General features: G+C 43.9%; 1 protein-coding gene across 1 annotated transcript; it reads left to right on the forward strand.

The window, feature by feature from the left end:
* The first annotated feature begins 590 nt into the window (after window positions 1–590).
* On the forward strand, window positions 591–21941 carry LOC128709054 (teneurin-a). Its single transcript, XM_053804042.1, has 18 exons — window positions 591–733; window positions 1197–1418; window positions 2134–2240; window positions 2332–3339; window positions 3411–3605; window positions 3669–3878; window positions 3947–4132; window positions 4205–4351; window positions 4554–4761; window positions 8776–8802; window positions 14075–14194; window positions 14265–14364; window positions 14478–14545; window positions 14629–14821; window positions 14895–16282; window positions 16355–16677; window positions 17028–19768; window positions 20688–21941. The coding sequence occupies exons 1-18, from the start codon at window positions 591–593 to the stop codon at window positions 21939–21941; spliced, it is 8640 nt and encodes a 2879-aa protein (XP_053660017.1).
* The last annotated feature ends 1732 nt before the right edge of the window (window positions 21942–23673 follow it).

The following is a 23673-nucleotide window of genomic DNA, read 5'->3' on the forward strand; positions in this document are numbered from 1 at the left end:
GGGCCTGTGATTCTGTAGCGCGCGGCCACCACATATTGTGGCAGATAATAATTGATGGCGGCGGACAATTATTTTCTTTCATTTTGCAATCCATACTGATATCCTTTTCTCTCTCTCTCTCTCTCTCTCTCTCTCTCTCTCTCTCTCTCTATCTTGTGGTTCTATTTACAGATCGTTTTTGTTCTTTTTGCTGCACGCGGTAAAAGCTATCAACCCAACGTCGAAAAACAAAGATGAAGATGTCGAACCATGAGCAACTCGTGATTGTGTTTCCATTCGCTCCTAATCCTTGGCTCTTCTTCGTGCACGTTACCAGACAGCAAGTTGCTGGGGCGTAGAGCATTCGGATACCTCTGGAGAGAAAAAAGAAAAACGAAGTCCAAAAAGTAAAGCAAAAAGCGAAGCAGTACGCCACTGGACGCATCAAGCTGGAGTTGTTTGGGCAGTGGTGCCTGCCGGGGTAGAGGTTATTAGCAGTTGGCTTGCGGTATATTAGAAATCTACATGAACGTACCCTGCACGTGATATATAACATTCTGGAGCACATTAACGGACAGGCCTTGAAGGGACAACACACGTACGCTTGCAAGATGACTATGAAATCTATGAAGTATAACGACTGTGACACCATAATGGATGGCTACAATCCGGCACCACCGCCATTACCCAGGAGGGTACCACCAGCGCGAAACATTTACGCGGAACCATTCGCCACAGAATCTAACACGAACAGGTGCGGAAAAGTTTTGCTGGGGTTGTTGGTTAAGTTTTACGGTGGGGTTTTTTTTAAGATTACATAATATGTTAGTACGAAGATATAGTTTTATGCCGCAAACAGTTGGTGTCGTGGCAGGTAGTTCGTTGTAAAGTATTAGAAGATGCAGTGAATATCTCAAGTTGTTCGAATCCTCAGGACTTTATGGTCTGAGCGGTATGGATTTGTTATTCGTGTGGATATGCGACAAGATTTTCCCTTCCTAAAAGGAAGATATCAGATTTGAAGTTATCGGCATGCCGGTCTGGGTTACCTCTGCCATCATTCGGTTTGAAGATTTGACACGTTCGCCGAATGTTTCTGATGAATGTGATCCTGATTTTGCGGTTGCGGGTTTTTACTAACACCGGCATCATTTACACACAGCCAATAAGCACTGATTGTACTGGTAATGATTTTCATATCTGTACTATTTGCCTAGACTACAATCATCGCAACAGCTGCAGCAGCAACAGCAGCAACAGCAACAGCAACTTCAATCTCAGCAGCAACCGATTCCGCAACTGACACAATCCATGACTAATACACACATCACCACCGGATCCCGTCTGGGAGGCTCTTCCTCCTTGGTGATGCCTGTGTTTCCATTACGAACCGGTGGTACCGCCCACACACCACATTATTCACCTTACTCACCATCAAGGTAATTGCGCACCGGAGGGATATACCGCCGAAGCTAATGATGATTGCTTGCGGAATGCATATAATTCAACTAATAGTTGGCGCTTGTTCTGCTTTTTCAATTTGCTAGATTGTTTTTACTATCCCCCAACCCTGTTTTCTCTCTCTCTCTTTCTTCTGTTTTTTAAATCCTGTGAAACAATTTGCTCTGGATGTCTGATTGTGTTTGTGTCCTGTCGCGTTTTCTGCTTTTTTTACGTTGCTTGCGTTATTAGCCCCTTGAGTCGCTTGTACCTTATACGTTTGATATAGACATTAATTCGCTGTTCATGATATCGTGATTTGGAATTGTTGGAGATGTTGGAAACAATGTACTCCTACTGCTGCATTTTGTTTCCATCCAGAACTAACAGGCGATGTAGAAGTTTTGACAGTGGTGTGATCGATTCTGACAGTCTATCGGTAGATATTCTCCCACTATTACTACTACTTCTTCTGATAGAGAATTAGAGCTCTTTTTTTTTTTCAAACATTAACAGATCTATGTTTCTTCCAGAGTATTTATACAGCCTTGTTGTCTTCCCTTTTTAATGTATCTGCATGATAACCACCTCACCTCGCAAGAGATACTTAGATGTTTCTATGAATATTTTTAAAACTAATCGTTGTCAGCTTATGTTCGGGAATTTTGGAACTAATTGAAGTTGCTTTATAATGACAATTCTCAACCATCCTAGGTTTCGCATCGATAAAAGCTGTCAGCATCGTTGCTCGTGGAAGTGTTTTAGCATCGCCTTAATCTTGGTTACAATAATTTTATCGGCAACGCTGACGTATTTCGCAGGTAGGTGTCAGTTTATCAGAATTTCCGCACAAATTGTGGAAGATTCTCGCAAAAACATTGCACTGATAATCGCTTTGTAAAACTCCTTCAGCAACGAGTTCCATGAAATCCAATCTCGACTCTGCCAACTGCATACTCGTGCAAGATGTAAAGACGGGACTGGCCGTCGATCAAACGGGTACGCCCATCGATTCGTCCAACTACGGACTGCTCTCCGGACCGTCTACCTTAAACCCAACGGAGGAGTCCCCGATCACCAGCACGCTGGACCACAACAGTTTCTCCACGCTCGGTGGTCTGGGTGGGGCGGGCGGTGTGGCAGGTGGTAATGCCGCCCTGTCCACGTACAACCGGCGACCCACGCAGGACGTCTCGCACCAGGTGCAGCAAACGACCCAAGTATTCAGCTCGGTCCACCAGCAGAAGTGGCCCGCAATAGTGGAGTTGCGGGAGTTTAACGAAATCCACGCATCCACCATCGCACCGTTTCAGTTCTGGAACGTGGAGTTCCGTAACAAGCATCCCGCCTTTATACAATTCAACTTTACGCTCCCCTGGGGTGCTAACTTTGCCATCTACGGTCGGCGCAACGTGGGCCCGACGGTGACGCAGTACGACTTTGTGGAGTTTATCAAGGGTGGCCGGGTCGACCATAAGCTGCGCCGGAAGCGCAGCATCGGGAGCAGCTTCTTCCAGAACGATGTGCTCGACACGCACTTCAGTGCCAACGAGGAGAACGCATCCACGTTCGAAACGATCCGCCGCAATCAGTTTGCATTCGAAGATCTGCCATTGGACGAGGTGGAAAAGCACATCATATCGAAGCGTTCCGCCGACGGCAGCGCTGGTCCGTCCTCGTTGCAGAAGATCGATATGGAAGCGATGACGGTTAATGTGACTATACTGCAGTATCTCGACATTGGCCGATGGTATTTGTCGGTGTATAATGACGAGCTGCTGCCGCACACGGTTTCGCTAGTGGTCGGCGAGGCGGAAGGTATTCACACCGCATGTCCGAGCGACTGTTCCGGACGCGGATCATGCTACCTAGGAAAGTGTGACTGTATAGATGGCTATCAAGGCAACGATTGTTCGATAAGTAAGTCTAAGACGACCAGCAACCCGTCCTGACTGTGCTCATGACTATACCGCTGCTTGTACACATTGCAGGTGTTTGTCCAGTACTTTGCTCTGCGCACGGCCATTACGGTGGCGGTGTCTGCCACTGCGAGGAAGGTTGGAAGGGTTCGGAGTGCGACATACCCGTATCGGAATGTGAAATGCCGACCTGCTCCAACCACGGCCGTTGTATTGAGGGTGACTGCCATTGTGAACGTGGCTGGAAAGGACTGTTCTGCGAACAGCGTAAGTAATGCTGAGTCGTGTGAGTCATTGACTCGGCTTGTAATCATGTTTCTGCAATTGTAGAGGACTGTATCGACCACTCCTGTTCGGGTCATGGAACATGCGTTTCCGGTCAGTGTTTCTGTAAGGCGGGCTGGCAGGGTGACGACTGTAGCATTGTCGATCAGCAGGTGTATCAATGTCTGCCCGGTTGTTCGGATCATGGAACGTACGATCTAGATACTGGGTCCTGTATTTGTGATCGTCATTGGACGGGAATTGATTGTTCACAAGGTAAGTGAGCATAGCTATTCAAAACGACTGGTTCGTTGTCTAATGATCGTTGCTATTGCTTTATATAGCCGTATGCAGTCTGGACTGTGGTCCAAACGGTATCTGCGAGAATGGACGGTGCCGTTGCGATGACGGCTGGACAGGCAGCTTGTGCGATCAGCTCATGTGTGATCCGCGATGCGCAGAACACGGTCAATGTAAGAACGGTACATGCGTATGCTCTCAAGGATGGAATGGGCGGCACTGCACGCTACGTAAGTATTGCATTAGCGAGGGAGCGTTTCCCATTGCTTTACACTTCTACAATACATTTCCTTTTCTTGCAGCTGGTTGCGTGAACGGCTGCTCGCGCCACGGCCAGTGTACGATGGAGGACGGCGAGTACAAGTGCATCTGCGTGGAAGGATGGGCTGGAAATGATTGTTCGATCGCGCTAGAGATGAGTTGCAAAGATAATATTGATAATGACAATGGTAAAACGAATGCGTCTTGCAATTTCCCGGTGCAGGTTGTGGCGATATTGCTGGCAGAGTGGTCTAACCGATGCTCTGCCGGGGGAAGGACCACAATCTGCTTCACGTCTCGCCGGAGACGCTAGTGAACATCCTGCTAATGTCGCACCGCCAAGACGATAGAGTAGTTGCTAATGGCATTTTCTTCGTTTTCCCTTCCCAGATGGCATGACGGACTGTTCCGATAGTGAGTGTTGCGTGCATCCGATCTGTGCGGAACATATCATGTGTCTTGCATCGAATGATCCGGTCGAGGTATTGCTCCGCAAGCAACCACCCTCCGTAACTGCATCCTTCTATCAGCGCGTAAAGTTTCTGATTGAGGAAAATTCCGTTCAGTCGTACGCACACATGGACGAGTACAGTGAGAGGTAAGTGGTATCTTGCTTTGCTTTTTTCTCCCGTTTGCCTATATATCTTTATCATATATTCATAATTAACTGGGACGCCTGTTACAATCATCAGGGAGTCATAGATATCGATAGCTATCTACTGTCAGGATGTATAAAACAAAAAAAAGGAAACACTTATACGCTATTCGGAACCATTTTGCAATGCATTTTGGGTAGGACCGTTGTCTAATGAATTAGTACCCATAGGGACCGGGGGGTCCTACGTGCACGTACATTCATGCGGTACGTCACGGTGACCAGCAGCGATGCAATGATCGCCTAGGTATCCCACCACTTATGCCAGTGGTCAGCAAGACTAACACACAACCGATTTCATTCTATGCAAAAACCGCTATAGTTGTCCACAAACATGCCTTTCTTAGGCTCAAATATCAGTCAAATTGCCATTAATAGAGTACGTCATCTAATTGATAAGATACAATTATGCATTGATACTTCCCTTTACTGTTCCAAATGTCCACAAAAAAAAAAGATTACAAACAATCCCAAGCAAATTCCCTTATAACACGTTTATTTCCCCCCAAATATCCCCTTTGCCATCGTGACGGTGAATAATATGCTCGTTTTTCCCCTGCACCGGGCCTATTCGCTCAAGATGCACAAAGTTGCGTCAACCACCGCGGGCGTGAGAGTTGATGCCATTTGCAAACGTGCCGGGTATGGTGTGGAAATGGGTATATTAATCCCGTGGTGGCAAAGATTGTGTTTCGTCTAATGTTGTTCATCAACCTACCTTGTGTGTGTCTTTTGAAACCCTTCTTGATTGTTCATGTGTGTGATTCCCTTACCCCTCAAAATAACAAGTAAAGTAAACCAACAACAACAACATCAACAACAAAAAAAAGGAAATTAACGCAAGTAAAATCCGACTAATTTCAGTAATTTTATAGGGCCTTTATTTAATGTGTGTGTGTTGTTTTTTTTTTTAAATTGTTTTAATTAATTCTCACTTCAAGTAAACTTACGCTGGAAAGTATGAAGGTGTATTTTGATTACGAATGATTTTGTTTCGCTTCTATTCTAACATATGTTCCTTTCATCCTTGATTAAAGAAGGTTCTGTTTATCTTATGATTTCCTACTTGATTTGTATTTAAACTATCACCAACGAAGCAGAGTTAGTTCATAGCGTCAGCAAACCATGCGCCTATTTATACGTTGTACAAGTTATATAAACTCATCAGCAAACGAGTGTTGCTGCTCCCACGTAACGTTAACCTCCAAAAGTTTCTGCAAACTACGGCGCGCGACGGGTGACAGTGGCAATGTAGCCAGACGCGGGTATTTGGAGGAAATGGTTTTGTTCGTTCAGTAATGTTAGCAATTTCAACCTAAAGTTGATACACACATCACTTACCTTCCAGTGCTCTGATTGCGTTGATGTGCTAAATCCGGCGCTGTTGCTAGATTTCGTTTACCTTACCTTCCAACGACTTTTGAATCCGTAATGCTTTACAATGGCCAAAACTTCCCAACTATCAGTGTGTCAGTTTGAAATATGTCTAACCATTTATTACCTCAAGAAGTTTTTTGAAGATATCTATATATCGCTATGCTCAGTATGTCTTGAGGAATTTTCAATGTCTAATGTCTAAAAGTATGATATCCGTATTCGTACATTTCAAATATATTTTTCAAGATATATTTTTTTTATAAAGAGTACCCAACAATTTTGCTTACTATAGTCAGGTTCGAGAGTAGTCATGTCGTATGTCAAATAGAGGTATATCTGTATCGAACAAAACTTCCGAAAACAAATTTTTTATCTCACCTTTTCGCTGTGAAGTTATTCGTTGGAATTACTTTCGGTTTTGTTGGCGAAAATAATTGCAAATTATTACGAGTTGCGATACAGGGTTCGAGGATGGCAAAGTTTTGTCAATGAAAAGTAACTTTTTTTTCGCGTTCCGCAGGCATTTTATGCATTTGGAGTCTAGTAACATTGGAACGAAAAGCAGCTTCAATGTTGTTTCTACTATCTGGCCCTATTTGTGACAGGTGTGCCGACCCCTACGCTAGACACAACAATAACAATACTAACTTACGACTTGTAATAAATAGATGAATAGATAGGGATAGATTCTCTTATTTTAGCTAATTAAAAATATAAAAGTAGAATATCGGTTCAACAAAAACCGATGAAGTAACATAAAACTAGTAAAAGCGACGCGTGTTATAAGGATTTTGGCCACTGTATTGTACCGATCTTAGATAAATTTGGGTAGAATGAGGAGGAAGATGCATATCAAAACCTTGGTTTTGTGTGGATGTTTCTGGGCCGAGAAGTCCTCAAGGTAGGCAATTCTGCTTTGGCACACAGCTGAGTAACCTTTGCAGGCCTCTTGGCTATTGACGGTCGAGTCAGAACAACAGGAAACAAGAACTACATCAGCAACGGTTGTTTTTTTATATTTTATTCGTGTACTAAGGCAAATGAAAAGTTTGTTGGGTTTGGTGAAGAATGTTTGTACGCGTAAAAGTAAAACTCTCTATTATGTTAAAAATCAAACCCATATAACTATACAAACAAAAAGGAGAATTTAGGAACCCTGTACTCATAAAAAAAAATATATTTACCCAAAGGGGTTAATCGATAGATCGGTAACCCTATCATGTGTGATAAAAGATAGCCTAAAAGGTACTTCAATTGCTGTGTGAAGAGCACTGCGCATCAAGATTTATTACTGCAGTGCCGACACAAAAAAGCAGGGTTTACCGAGATACGTCCAAACGGTGATTCACTTCTTGACCAAATCGCCACCCGCTATAAGAGGAAGATCAAGCAACGCAAACAACAACAATAACAACAACAACAAAAAAAAACAAGGACTACATCATACAAAATTGTGCACAGTTGTATGGTTGAACAGAGTTGACAATGTGTGAATGTTGGATGAATGAACGAGTTGTATCTGTCTAATGTTATTGTGTTCTGTGTTGTTCGAATTATTGTGATGTTTTCTTTATTTTGTTTTATCTTCGGTTGTATGTTTTTTCATCTATTCCGTTTAAAAAAAAAGCTAAAGAGTCAACAGCAAACAAAAAAAAAAAAGAAAAGAAACAAACAAACCAAACTCTAATTATGAAATTTCCGTTGAAACAACCAAGACGAAGCTTTTCTTTCTGTTCCTCGTACGAATGTCCTGTATTTTTCAATGAAACATGCTAACACACACACCCCAGCGGGTGTAGCATTTTCATCACTTTTCCCCCCTCAGATTTCCCCCCATTCGTTTCGTTTACGTTTTTCATTCTGTTGAAATACACTCTTTGCCTGTCGATTTCGTTTTTGGTTTTTCAATTTTTCCCGGTGAACGTGGCGCCCTTCGGGGCCAGGGACGATTGAAATTGGCGGAGAAGAAATCGTGAGACGCATTTTGTTGAAATTTGTGTTTTTTGTTTTAAACCAATAGCGTTCAGCTCTTATTTGCCAAAAAAAAAACAAAAGAAAAAAGCAACATTTGCAAAAAGAAGAAATAAGCTCCCCCTTGCTGTTTGGTTTAGAATTTCTCTTGGCCCGTTTTTTGATCGGCCCCTGTGAGGCGGCCTTCAACATACCCAAAGGGAAAAAAAGTATTGAAAAGAAGAAAAATCTAATAATTCTTTGCTATCGGTGACAGATTTTGCCACTCTTTGCCATCCCAGAGGCTTGCTAGCTGAACCAAAACAAAAGCCTTACCGTATTTGTTTACCTTTGTTTTTAAACTAACCATCTCAATTCCAACAAAACCCCACCCCCCACTCAAAAAAAAAAACAGAAACGTTACCATCTCCACTGCTCAGAGTACGTAAAGAACTAATCCATAAACTTCGTTCTCCGTTCTTTTCTATTCCCCATCTTCATCCACCATTGCAAAAAAAAAAACAAAAACAAACCAAAAACAAAACAAAACGTCGATAATTGTTAATTTGTTTGTTCTTACGTGCTAAAAACAAAAAAAAAACAAAACTGTTATTAATTTTTAATTAAAAGTGAGTTCTGGAACTCGTTCACACCGTGGTAAGTCTTGCAAGCTGCAGTTGCTGCTGTTCGTCTTGTTGCTGTTATCATATTATTTTGTTTCATGCTTTATCGTTTCGAACAGAATGTGAAAGTTTTCGTTTTTATTGTCATGTTAATTTGTTTTCTGTAATACCCCACCTTCCCCACCCGCCCCCAAACACCAAACCATCATGTTATTGTTTCTTTGTTTTTTTTTTGTGTTTTGATTTTTTTCTTTACTCACTCGTACAAAAAAAAAAACACCCAAAACACACTTCATACCCTTCATTCAGTGTTTTATTTGTTTTCACTTTAATACTATCCGCCATATACATATGTTAAGAGATTATATGTACATATATCTATACATATATACATATATAGCTAAACTTCACATCGATACCTCTCGTTTGCGTATATATAATCATAATATATGTGTATGCGTATATATACACACACACACACACATACATTCAAACACACATCCTTCCGTTTTGTGGTCGTTACTTATCGTTATGGTTTTTTTATTTCATCTGCCTTAGGACGTGTTTTTCTCCATGTTTACCCGTGTTGTTTATGTCCATCAAAACATTTGGCTTTTGTTTCTGTGTTTGTCCCAATTTAGTCAATGTTCTCTTTCGTTTCGCTAAACGTATACTGTCCACGTGATTGACATGATTCTGAAATGAGAATGCCATGGTAGAACGAACACGATTTAAATGTAATGTAACGTATGTACACCGATATGATATTTGCAAAACACTTTCATTTCGAGCCGGGAAATGTTATTGTGCTATTGTATATTTCAACCACCATATTTAAAACAGGGAATAACTTGATCTTTATCGATTTTATGTTTATTTAGTTTTGTTTGTTTTGTTTTGAATGTTTTCGTCCTTTCGCGTACGGGTGCAATCCCGTTTACAGCGCCGCGCTTGAGTTTAATGTTTAACTTTAATGAGGGGTTTGACTTTCTGTTTTCTACTACTTACTTACCCACAAGCAAGCTCTTCTCATTGTTAGCTTATGTTATTTTATAAAAAAAATAGTGATACATTTCTAGTTACGTTATGAGTTTTATTCTCTTGTTTGCCACTGTTTGTTTTTTTATTTGTTTGTTATCAATTGTTCATCACTCATTCTTTCTACTCGTACTGCTCATTGTTTTCAGATCCTTAAAATTGACAAATTCCCACTTCTGTATTGGTTGCACTATTTTTATGTTTAAGAAAAAAAAAGAAACAGATAAAACTGAAAGGAAAACAAAAGAAAAACAAAGGCCAATAAGTTAGAATATTTGTGTCAAAAAAATATATATATCGAAGCCGTAAAGTGAAAAGAGAAAACAAGAACTAGTTTTACAAGTACTATTTATTAAAACCAGCATAAATAGTTAAACTAGTTAGAGGCTTTTCCTACTCATCCTTCCACAAAAAAAAAACAAAACAAACATCCCTAAATGTTTTCCCCAAAACAAAAACAAAAACTCCCAAAACAATCCTCCCTAGCCCCCACCAGCCTTCACCCCACCCTCACCCCCCCCAATCATCCCTTGTTCTAGTCCCATTTTCCTAGTTATTGTCTGCGTCTATCATATGTTTCTATGTATATACCCTCCATGTGCTGCGAAATTTTGGAACATTTTAAACCTATTGCTTTGTGACACCTGTATCAAATTGAAGTAACTGTAGAGAAAGAAGAAAAAAATAATAATGCAGATCTTTTGCTTAAGACGAAAAGTTACTCACAGAAATATAACCGTCTTACAAAATGCAATCTGAAGTAGCGTGGAATGCATAAGAAAACTGGAACTATAGAGGCAACTTGTGCGACAGCTTAGTGGTGGTGTGTTGGACAGGCCCTTCGAAAACATTGTCAGACAAACGAACAAACGTGACTAGATTGTACCGGTTTTGCATAAAACAAAAAACACACACAAAAATAATAGCAAACATTCATGCGGGAAGGGGGAGGGGGTGGGGGAGAGCTAAAGATCGTCTAAAGTTTTCCGGCAGAGATCAGCAAATGGTTCGATGCGTTACCTTTGATTGGTTTGCAGAGTACTTTACCATTATGTGCCACATTTTACAATTTCTACTGCTTTCTCGCTTTAAAACATGTGAACCTGCCACCGTATATTTGCCAACAACCTGTATTTTATATCTCCTGTTCGTTGAGTTTGTTGCTAACAAGTAGCTTGTTGTGTTTTGCTTTCTCTTTCGCACTTCCGTTTAGATTAGATGTTAACAGGATCGAAGCGAACGCCGTTTTGCGAGTTTTGCACATCAATCGGTTTGCGTCTTGATGTCTCGATATCAGTTTCGCAATAATCAGCTTTGTTTTTTGTGTGCACATTGAAGAAATCTGACTTTAGGATTTTTAAATAATTTAGTTTTTTATCTTTGCCAAAGAGCTATGTACACGTTAAGGTAACATAAGAAAAACACATGGTTGAATTGCAAAATCTTGTTACGTTGTCCCACGTGTGCTGCAGCATGACGGGAGTTGTTTTTGTTTTTGTTTTTTGAGAAGTGTTTTAAATTTACTTCCATTTTGGGGACTGGGGAAGATCAGTTTAACTACTGCCGTGGAAGGTATTGTTTTAGTAAGATTTTTTGTACGAGAATTTTGTGACATTCTCCTTTTTTTATTATCTCTTTGAAAGTAAAAGTTGGAAAGTGATATGTGTAACAGACTTGGCTTGAAGATGCTCGCGGATACTAAATGAAATAAGTTGTATCTAAATAATAGTAACCAAAAACTCAATGTTATTGCATTAGTTTTTCTTCCATTTAAGAAATTTGGTTGACGTTGTTGTTTTACTGATACAACATGTTATATTTCTTTGTTTTTATTAATCTCATAATTCTTAATTAACTTAGTTGGTTTGTTTGATAAAATAACACTTCTTAATTAAGTTGATTATCGGTGCAAATTGTTACGTAGCAATTAGAGCCCTTGGAAATACCTTGGTCACTGCTCGAGGATTTTAATTTTAAACTTTTTAAATTTTAGACTGTTAATTTTGTTGAGCTTGTTTATGAATTTAAGCAATTTCGTACGACAATTTGTTTCCAGTTAGTATTGTACAACCCTTTGGAAAGGTTTACGAAAGCTTGCTTAGAGTAATTTATAAGACTTGTTAAAAAAACAAACAAACTATTTCATATTCTCCAGCAAACGAACGGGAAACGAAGGAATACTGTAAAATACACTGTACGGTTACTGCTGTCATTTGAGAGAGTTAATACAAACTTGTACGTTACAAACACGTTCGATTGAATGAATCGTTGTGCCGTAATACACCGCTGTTATACCAAACGATACTTGCACCAAGGCGTTACGCGTGTTTATCTGCACGTGGTTTCAGAGCAAGAAAACTAAATGAGCGAAGGCAATGGGTAGGCTCGTGCAAATGCCGGGCAACACATTTTTGCCCACGGCCGGTCGTTGGTGCCGTTGGTTTTACACTTAAATGTACAATCTTTCGAAGGGTCCGTCATGCCGTATAACCGCCACGCGCGCAGCTACTTTTCAAGTATCTAAATTCTGTGTTTTAATGTGCATTTCAAAACATCGTAGATCAAATTTTGCTAGAAAACCTATTGAATCAGTGCAGTTTATAAAGATATGATTTGGTCATCACCATACGGGGTATGGAGGTTCTAGTAATTGTGCTGCAGCATTGTAACGTTTGTGGATAAAATTAATTTTATTAAATTTGTTCTTTTTTTTCTCTAAAATTATATCGCCTTAACAAGTCATTTCGTTCGTAAAATAAAACAGCAACAATCATTAAAATGTCATAGATGCACGAGCGAACGCTTCAACGTATGACACTTAATTTCGGAATGAACCGTCAGCGTATAACAGACGAAGTGAACTAAATTGATTACAAATGAACTCTATTGATAACCGTTCGGTACATTGCCGAATCGAACGGATCTAAGCATGTAACTGATAAAGCTCAGAAGAAATAATGTCTATTTTTAATATCTAATTGTAAAAAATATCAATTTTTAATATAAAATTTACTAAAAATACGGAAATTACGAAGGCTAATGCAAACATCGAAACGTTTTTTTTTACTTACGAATATAGTTTGAGTGAAAACCATCTATTTAACACTAGAACTGTCAAGCGTTTTTCATTGATTGTCAGTTTGTAAACAATTTCGATGTCCTGGATTATTTTTCAATACGTTTTTGTGTTTATACTACAGAAAAGATATGTAAAAGTCATGCATCAGCTACGGTAGAATTGATTTATCGCAAAAATTTATGCAATGAAAATGAAGCGTTCGAGTCAAAATGACTGGTCCGGTAGCTCTACTGTTAATGTTTATATTGAGTTTCCAACCTGTGACAAAGCTGGTATCGTTTCAAGTAAGCAAATATTACAAAATAAGACTGATTATAATGTGCAATTTGCGAATTTGCCCAACAAAATTACTCCCGTTTGTTAATGCTGTAGTAAATTACTAGAACGCTCTTCAGTTTTGTTTTATTTGGGTTCCGTTTTCTGATGCCAAAAATGGAAAGGTACACTTACATATTTCTATATAAACCATATTTCTTAACAGTACACCTTTTTGATTAATATTTTTAGGCTATTGTATTTCAATTTACATACTTTAGCAAAACTGTTATGTTTCTGTTATCCTACTTCTTACTTGCCATCACTGTTCAAGAATGTTCCATCTTTACTACAGTCTAGAAATTAATCAAAAAAAAAAAAAAACTCTTACGATATTTAATAGTTTACACATCTCCCAGCTCGTTTCCTTTACTGCTCGCGTGCGTCATATACTTTGTCTTACGTTCAACCGAACAATTCCGTTGTGTTATTATTATTTTGTAATTAAAAAAGAAGCAAAAAAAAAACATCCATCGACCTCCTACGAGTAATTTCACGAAAGGCAGAGTCTATTGCGTTATGTTATTTAGTTTCGGTTATTTACCTCTCTTTCTATCATTCTGAAAACTATTGCGAGTCTGCAAATTTTTCAAAGCCAAATATCGTTCATCTCTCTCAACGTGTTATGTTTTACACTCATTCGTAACCTAGTTTTTAGTTGTTTCCGTACGGTTAAGTTCATTTACTTCATTCCTTTTAATGGATGTTCATTTCTGTTTCCTACATCCGTTTGTGTACATAATATAACATCAACGTATACTGATGGACCGTTCTTCTTCGTTCTTCTCTCTACGCGTCTGGTTGGCTGATCATTTTACAATACACGAAACCAAAAAAATAAATAAATAAAATAAATAAAAAAAAAAACACTCAGCCGGGTGTCAGTCATGCGCGGACAGGTAGTGACGCCGCAGGGTCTCGGTATCATTGGCATACGCGTATCGGTTGACCGAGATTCTCGCTTTGGATTTACACTCACGCGACAGGGTGGATGGTAAGTATTGGCTGTGTTAGCATATATCTGAAAGGTTTCAACTTATTTAATGCATATCTCTCCATTCAAGGTTCGATGTGCTCGTTAACGGAGGTGGAGCCGTGACGCTACAGTTCCAGCGATCACCGTTCCGACCACTCACGCGGACGGTATTTGTACCCTGGAACCAAGTAAGCTAGAACACACTAGGAGAGGGTGTCATAGTATATTGAAGGGTTCATAGTGCAGTAAGATCAAACTTTGGTAAGAAAGTTAAATAATATGGTAAATGTCTTTCTTCTAGATTGTCGTACTACCGCCGGTTCAGATGCAGATTAACGATAATGACGACCACGACGATATCACCTTCATGTGCGTATAAAAGTTTGTCTCTGTGATGGTCTCCATAGAAAATATACTAATGCAACCATTCACCAATACCACCACCGTTACAGATCTGTCCCGTCAAATCTTGCCTATAGCTTCCTGAGCACCTCACACTATCGTTTCATGGAAGATAACCCATCGCCGATAGCTATATGTCTAGAGCATGATCACGAACTTTTGAGCCCGCATCTCACCAGCACTTGGATGCCGAATGGAATCGGTTCAGTTCCTGGTAAAAATTTCATTTTCGCCGAAACACAGGTATGCTCACGAATTCCTTAGAATATATTTTGCCGACGTATTTGCTAAAACACCATACCCTACCTTTCCGCAGGTTGTACAAGAATCGCTAAAAATTCCCGGTTCTGAGATCCACCTGCTCTACAAATCATCCCAAGCGTCGGGCTATCGCTCGATCGTACGGATGCAGTTAACGCACGATCGCATCCCGGATACGCTAACGCACGTGCACGTCGGTGTCCAGATAGAGGGCTCGCTGCACGTGAAAACGTACGAGGCGGACCCGAACCTGCGGCACATCTTTGCGTGGAACAAGCGCAACGTGTTCAAACAGAAGGTGTACGGTATAGCGATGGCGCGCATCTCGATCGGGTACGAGCACGCCACCTGTCGCGGTATCGTGTGGGAAACGCGCACGGTGAAGCTGCAGGGCTTCGATGTAGACATCTCCGATATCGGAGGTTGGGGCCTGGACATACACCATCATTACAACTTCCACGAGGGCATCCTGCAGAAGGGTGACGGTGCAACGATACATCTCAAAGAGTTCCCGCGGATCGTGCGCGGTGTGCTCGGTGATGGACAGCAGCGCACGCTCATGTGTCGTGATCACTGCAACGGGCTGTCGAAGAATGGTCAGCTGTTGACACCGGTTGCTCTAGCGTCTGGTCCGGACGGTAGCTTATTCGTGGGTGATTTCAACCTAATTCGCCGCATCACCACCAACGGTAGCATATTTACCATCTTGCAACTGGATACGACGCGCGTGTCTTATCAATATTATCTCTCCGTGTCACCGGCCGATGGGCAGCTATACATCTCCGATTCTGAAAAGCATAAAATCCTCAAGATTGTATCACTGGAGAACGTGGAAGATCCGTCCTCCAACTACGATGTGATCGTGGGTAGTGGCCAGCGGTGTATTCCAGGCGACGAGCAGAATTGTGGTGACGGTGGTCCGGCAATCGAGGCACGGCTTTCACACCCGAAAGGTCTTGCCATTGCTGCGGATCGCACGATGTATATAGCGGACGGCACGAATATCCGTGCAGTAGATCCGAAGGGTACGATCCACACGCTGATCGGTCATCATGGGCATCAGAACCGTTGGAGTCCGGTACCGTGCAGAGGAGCCGCACGGGCCATGCAAGTACAGCTACAGTGGCCGACGGCACTCGCCCTAAACCCGCTGGATGGTTCGTTGTACTTCGTAGACGATCGTCTGGTGCTGAAGTTAACGTCCGATATGAAGGTGAAGGTTATCGCTGGCATACCGTTGCACTGCAATGAAGATCACATGACCGGATTGAATCGCACCACACCTGTCGAGGAACCACTCGGCACGGTGCTGGCAATGGCGTTCGGACCAAACGGCGACCTATACGTGGCCGACACTAACTCTAAGCGCATCAACACGATCAAGGTCATCGAATCTTCCACAGGTTTTATGAAACAGTTTGCAGGAAAAATTGATTCTGGAAGGTAAGTGTCTGAACAACGGTGAGCAGGGAGTGTAGTAAACTGCACATCTTTCCTTTTTTCTACATCCCACAGCCAAGAGTGTGACTGTCAGGGCAAAACGTTAAACTATTCGCGACGTAAACCTGCAAACGGAACAGCTGGTAGCATCGGCCAAAGTCCATCAGGTGTCGACCGCGGCACGGGTGTACCGGACGGTGCCGGGCCGTTTTGTGTCTGTCAGCATGCAAACGATACAGCGAACGGTCGTAAGGATTATCCGGATGCATCGGCAACGTTCAGTGCGTCAGGCAATGGTGGTGGTGCCGGTGAAACAATTTTGTCCTCCAACATTCGCTTCCAGTCCATATCGGCGATTGCAGTCGCACAGGACGGTGTGATCAATGTGGCAGATCAAGGTAAAGATTTCTATTCAATGACGAAACTCGTTAGTCAAAGTCTAATTTTGTGCTTAATTAATCTTTTGAGAGGAGTCATCCATATGAATATCTGAGAATTCTGAAGAGAAATCATTGAGGATTCTTGAGGAATATCTGAGAATCTTTCATGAAGTTCTGAGGATTCGAAGGATGAATCTCTGATAATTTATATCAGATAAAATATTTTTATCTTTGAGTTTTAATGAAGCTTAAGAATAGATATTCAGACTAATTCATTCAATTGATTCTTACTCTTAGAGTTATTCAGATTCTTATGAAGCTTAAACTCATCCCACACTATGTCGCTTACTATGTTCTTTTCATCTCAGGTTCGTTGCGAATTTTCGCTCTGGAGCATTATCTGCCGCAGCACGATACTAATGGTGAGTTCCAGATACCGTACACACCGTTGAACGAACTGTACGTGTTCAATCGGTACGGACAGCATATAGCGACCCGGGACTTGTCCACCGGCAAGTCGCGCTATTCCTTCCTATACTCGAAAAATACCAGCTTCGGCAAGTTGTCGACGGTGACGGACAGTTCCGGGAACAAGATACAATTCCTCCGGGACTACAGCAACGTTGTCAGCTCGATTGAGAACGGGCAGGACTACAAGACCGAGCTGAAGATCTCACCGAGCGGGCTGCTAACGAAGGTGAGCGCCCGTTCCGGTGCTGGCCGTAAGGTGGAGGTGTTGCTGGATTACGAGTCGAACAGTGGGCTGCTGATCAGTCGCACGGAAGGGCAAGAAAGTTTCATCTACCAGTACGATGACTTTGGACGGTGCGTGAAGGTGATTGCACCGAGCGGTGAGATAGTGCACGTGCACACCCTGTTCGACGACCGTTCGACGAAGCCAAAGCAGGAAGATCTGCTAGTGTCGGTGCAGAGCAGCATCCGATCGGCGTTCGGAGCGCGCGGCGCATCGAAACCGATCGAATATTCCATTACCGGCGGCATACAAACGGTGTCGATTTCGCGTGGTGGTAAGGAAACGATCGGTCGGATCGGGTCGATCAATCAGACTGTTTCGATGTCGCTACCGGCCGGTATCAGGCTGGAGTCGTCGGCAGTAGTGACGCATCCGTGGTTGGAGAAATTCCTACCGACCGAGGCAGAGATGCTACCGATGTGGTCACACCAATCGCTGCACGTCGGAGACCGCACCGCCAACGATCTTTACTCGAACTACGCCCTGTCGTCTGTCGGTTGTAATGGTGGCAACACGGAACAGCAGCATCACGGTCGCGGTACGCCCACACTGAACGGTGGAGCCAAGGGCGAGAAGATGCTGTGTCGCGACATATTTGTAAACGATGGCAAAAAGTTACGCATCGAGTACGATCCGATCGCGCAACGGGAAATTCTGCGCGATCGGGACAACGAGGTGATTCTCGTAGTGTCGTACGACCAGTCCGGACTGCCGACGATGTTTTCACCCGGTATGGGTGATGCGTACTATCCGCTGAACATCACCTACGATCGGTTCAATCGCATTGAAGGATGGCAGTGGGGTCCCTCGGAGCTCAAGTACAACTACGATCGGCAGGGCAGGCTTTCGGAGGTCAGCAGCTTGCAGGATGGCATCGTGTCGTACAGCTATAACGAGGGCAACCTGCTGGAGATGATTTCGCTTGGCAGCCAGCGGAAGTACAAGCTGGTGTACGATCGGAACGGAGGCCTGCGGGAGATCGTGCTCCCGAGCGGCACGAAACACACGTTTAGTCTGCAACCCTCGATCGGCTTTCTGCGCTTTACTTACAATCCGCCCGGTAGCTCACGATCCTACCTGCAACACTACTCGCACAGTGGCGTCCTGCTGCAGACAGTGTTTCCTGGTGACGGTGCCCGCATCGTGTATCGGTACGACGATGAAGATCGTATCTCCGAGATTGTGCACGGGGATGGACGGGACGAGTTCCTCTACCAGACCGGGTCACCCTCCTGTGAGCTGCCGATGGCAATCATACACACCGAGCGCGATTTGGAGTTCCGGTGGGACTTTGACTGCATCGGCGAACTGTTGCTGGAGGAACGCATCGACTTTTCCGCCCGCAGCGGGCTGTCGAATGTGAAGTTCAACTACGAGTACGACGACCATTTCCGGCTGTCGTCAATCGGTGGTCGCATCGGTGGACAAAATTTACCCCAGCAATCGTTCGGCTACGACGAGCGGACCGGTCGGTTGTCGACGATCGGTCAGTTCGAGGTGACGCGCGGCGACCGACAAGTGAACGCAACGACCGTTAGTGACCGTACGGGCACATTCATGCGTACCGTGAATGGGCGCTTTCTGCTGATGCAACTTACGCTCACCATCCACCGGATGGAGGTGTTCCGGATGGAGTTTGCGCACGACCTGCACGGTCGCATCGTGCAGACGCGCACGTACACCCGCAACGTGGGCGTGAACACGTACACCAATGTGAAGAATTTCACGTGGGACTGTGACGGGCAGCTGGTCGGCGTAGAGGCCCAGGAACCGTGGGGCTTCCGGTACGACGACAACGGCAACATGCTGTCGCTCACGTACCGCGGCAACCCGATCCCGATGGAGTACAATGCGCAGGATCGTATCGTGAAGTTCGGCGAGGGACAGTACAAGTACGAACCGCGCGGTTTGGTGGCGCAAAATGCACGCGAGGAACGGTTCCACTACAACGCGAAGGGGCTGCTGATACGGGCGACGAAGCGTGGCCGGTTCGATATCCGCTACTTCTACGACCATCTGAATCGGTTGATTACGCGCAAGGATAACTTCGGCAATGTGACGCAGTTCTTCTACACCAACCAGCGGCGACGGAGCGAGATCAGCCACATATACTCGCCGCGGGACGGGAAGCTCATGTCCCTGACGTACGACGATCGCGGTTCGCTGATCTACGCACAGGTGTACCGGTACCGGTACTACATTGCTACGGATCAGTGCGGCACACCGGTGATGATATTCAACCAGTACGGCGAAGGTATCCGCGAGATAATGCGCTCACCGTACGGCCATATAGTGTACGATTCGAACCCGTATCTCTACATGCCTATCGACTTCTGCGGGGGTATACTTGACCAGGTGAGATTTTATTATTTATTAATGCGCAGTGGACATCAGTGGTCCTCTCAGTGAATCTTCCTCACTGACTACTTCTGGAGAGTGCGCAGAAAGTGATTGTAGTGGGACGAGGAAGTCATGGAGATGATAAATTTCGTTAAAAGCCTTAGTTATTGAAGATATTAGGTCTATAAACCCATAGCTAGTGTGACTCTTTGACATTGTTAGATACTTAGGTGGAGGTCGCAGGGGAATTATTGGAGTTTATATAGGAAGGTCCAAAATACCTGAAGTGATAAACGAAGCTGAGACCATACAAAATTTATATAGTTTTAGTACTCACATACAGAGACAGTACTCTGAGACATGGACTATGTCCAAAACTGTGTTTCGTCAGTTAGGATGTTCAGAAGGATTTTAGTCCCTGTATGTGGGGAAAGACAATAGAGGAGCCGCTACAATGACGAGCTCTAGGAGTACTCATACCGAACATACTAGGAGTACATCTAGGAGTACTCATACTTCTAGGAGTACTCATAACATCTAGCAGTACTCATACTTAGGAGACCGAACTCATAGCGGACTCATAGACTCGTTGGGGTCCGTTAGGGCTGGTCATGGCATGAGAATGAGACCGAACGACCCCATAAAGTCCTTTTATGTCGTCCACATGGACAGAAGAGGCGTGGTATGTCCAAACTGAGATGAAAGCGGCTGTAGCGCTAGATTATGTAATTGTAAAATGTGAAGACGTAATAGATAAGTTGTAGGCCTAATCACGTTAGTATGTTGTTGTCGGCATAACAGACATATCGTAACTGGAACAGGAAGTTCAAAGAGAATATTTCTATATGTTTATGAGACTGAGGAGTTAAACTCTTAATATTGCTGGTTGCTATATGTATATTAACGTTTTCATGTGTTCCAACACTCACAACAGGTGACTTCGCTGGTTCATATGCCGGATGGGAAGGTGTACGATCCTCTGATAGGTCAGTGGATGACCCCCAATTGGGAACACGTGGATCAGCGCATCAAGAAACCCACCAAGCTGCATCTCTACCGCTACAACGGGAATGACCCAATCAACCCACCACCACAGCTGCAGGACCACCCGCGCGACCATCTCGACTGGTTGCAGCTGATGGGCTACGACATCGACAACATGATCCCGCAAGCCTCGATCGAGAGTCGGTTCTACCAGCAGCGGAACTGGCTCGAGAATGCGCTCGCCTCACCGAACGTGCTGCGCCGCCAGTACGAGGAACGCGGCGGATCCGGTGGCATCAACATTGGGTCCGGCTTTATGGCCCACCTGATGGAGCGCTCGATTCGCTCGCGCCAGGATCTGCTGCAGCTGCCGGATAGCTTCTTCGGCTCGAGCCTCAAGTCGGATCCGCTCGCGATCGGACCGTTCCGGCTTGGGTCGGGTTCGGATCCACCGTTCGGTCACGGTATCATTGTGTCGCGTGTTGTCGTCGACGAACCGGAGGGTGGTTACGCGATTGTTTCAAGCGTACCCGCTGCTAACCCTATCTACCGGGATGTCTACACGTCCGTCTTTAACCGCACGAGGCTGTTGCCGTTCACGTTCGTCGTGCACAACTCGCTGCAGGATGCTTTCTTCTTCGTGAAGGAGGACTCGTGGCGTGCGGCCGAGGACCGGCAACAGCTGAAGCGTTTGCAGGGTCAGGTTAACACCACGTTCCACGATGCGGTGTCCACCGGTGTCGGTGCGAACGGTGGTGGCAGCAGTGCCGGTTCCGGTCTGTCCGGTGTGTCCAAAGCGTCCGCACACCATCAGGATGTGAAGATTCACACGACGAATGCCATCATCAATCTCAAGTACGGCACGACATCGGCAAAGGAGCGGCAGCGTTTGATGCACCATGCGAAGCTGCAGGCCGTCCGGAAGGCGTGGCATCGCGAGAAGGAACTCTTGCGCACCGGTCTCATATCCAGCTACGAGTGGAACGCACAGGAGATGGAGGAGATCATCAAGAACGGATACGCGAACCTGTACGAGGGCGAGTACGTGCACGATATCGACCGCTATCCGGAACTGCTCGAGGATCCGTTCAATGTACGGTTCACCAAGAAGAAGGTGAACCAATCGCGCAAACGAAAACGAAGAGACACCACGGACGGGGCGGACGGTACCGCCACCGGCACGTCACGCAACGGTGAGGTCTAGTCGAACGTCAGGTTGCAGTGTTATGTGTAAGGGGTTTTTTCTTTGGCAACCAAGCAGCAGATGGCTCGAGGAATTATTCTCCGCGGAGAACTCCGTCCGATTATCAGTTTCTGGGTCCTGTCCTGACCGGCAACGACGGTTAGCAACAATCGGTACCAGGAAAAGAACACAATAGTTCCCACGTTTCTTTTCCCAATCATAGAACGTTTAACCGCTTCCGGTGCGCTTCTGCGGGCCATTTTCTTGCGCAACGCTACCGATGGAGACTAGCGGCACCGAGTGGTCCGCTTTCATGCGATACACGCACAAACAACTACTAATGTTACAAGAATTCTACGTTTAATTAACGTTAGGTTATGCTTTCCTCCGTAGCTTGCCGAAACCCCGTAAGGTTATGATACAGGTTTTGTTTAATTTATTCATTTGCGTAATTTGTTTATCGTGAAGATGATTTTAATAAGGATAACTGCTCGGTTTATTTTTCTCCTGTGTGTGCTGACGATTAAACGCAAACGTACCGCGCCCCTATCGACTTGCATCAAGTCCCGAAATGTATTTGTATTTCAATATTTTACTTGCCCATGTGCTTCGGTTTTCTTTCCACACGGTGAGATTCATTGCGTTCACTCGTTTTGCGGAATGCATGTATCTATATTAAGGTATTTGATTCACTCCGTCAAACATCAAACAGAGCGTTTGAGGAGAAACAAGATGGACCCGAAAGTTTGTTAACGTTTAGCACTTCTTCGCAGTGAAAATCTCATTACCCTTTAGTTTTTAAGGCACTGCAAGCAAACTGCGTTTCTGAAAGCCTCCAAAAGGGAGTGTTTTTGTTTTTTTACTCAAAAAAAAAAAAAAGGGGGAGAAAACACGCGATTGGGCCGAAGAGATCGTTCGGAACATGCGCAAATGCCAACCCAGCCCCCAAACAATAAAATACTCACTAGAAATACACGGCTCGGGAGTTCGCGGAGACTCCCCCACCCACAACATGCAGGACGGTGCAACCATTGCTGCCCGTACCCCGACGGGCGCCAATACTAATGAATGTGTGTTGCAAAACAACAGATATATGTGTGTGTACTGGACTTAAGTGTAAGCGAGTCAAAGAAATGGAAACATAAGAGGGGGGTTTTTTTTTGGGTGGGGGGAAAAACTAAAACGTTGTTAACACAAGTACGCACACAGTGGGGCGAAGCGAAACAGTATGCTGGAACTGAACATGTAAATTGGGGTGTTGTGCGCATACCCCGCAGTCGGACGTTACAAGAATGCGTAGAATTTAAAATACAACTAGCAGAGTTTGAGGGAATGAGAGAGAAGAAGCAAAAAAACACGAAATGGGCAAACTTAAACCAAGCAAGAACAAGCAAACAAAAAAAAAAGCAACTAGCGGAAGGTATTAGAAAATAGGATGTTTATACCCTATTCACAATGTAAAACGAATATAAAATATGGTGATTCGAGCTTTTAAGACTGTCGTCAAACATTTTAGGAATGGAGAATGGTAGTGGAGGGTATATAAAATAAAGTAGAAATTGCAAAACCAACAAAAGAAGAATGGAAATAAAACAAAAAAAAAACACACACACAATAAATGTATTGCCACAACTGGCAGGCAAACTGTGGAATAGAAGAGCAAAACAAAAAACGGTAATGAAGGAGGGAAACAAGAATAGCAGCCAGCGCGATATATATATATATATAATAAAAAATGAAGAAAAAGAAACAA

The sequence above is a fragment of the Anopheles marshallii genome, chromosome X (genome assembly GCF_943734725.1).
Source record: "Anopheles marshallii chromosome X, idAnoMarsDA_429_01, whole genome shotgun sequence".
Taxonomy (NCBI): Eukaryota; Metazoa; Arthropoda; class Insecta; order Diptera; family Culicidae; genus Anopheles; species Anopheles marshallii.

Coding starts and splice junctions, on each gene's coding strand:
- LOC128709054 (XM_053804042.1), top strand. CDS start 591: ATGACTATGAAATCTATGAAGTATAACGACTGTGACACCATAATGGAT. Junction 14,822..14,894: donor TCATTTTCGCCGAAACACAG/GTATGCTCACGA, acceptor ACCTTTCCGCAG/GTTGTACAAGAATCGCTAAA. Junction 16,678..17,027: donor GATCAATGTGGCAGATCAAG/GTAAAGATTTCT, acceptor TTTTCATCTCAG/GTTCGTTGCGAATTTTCGCT.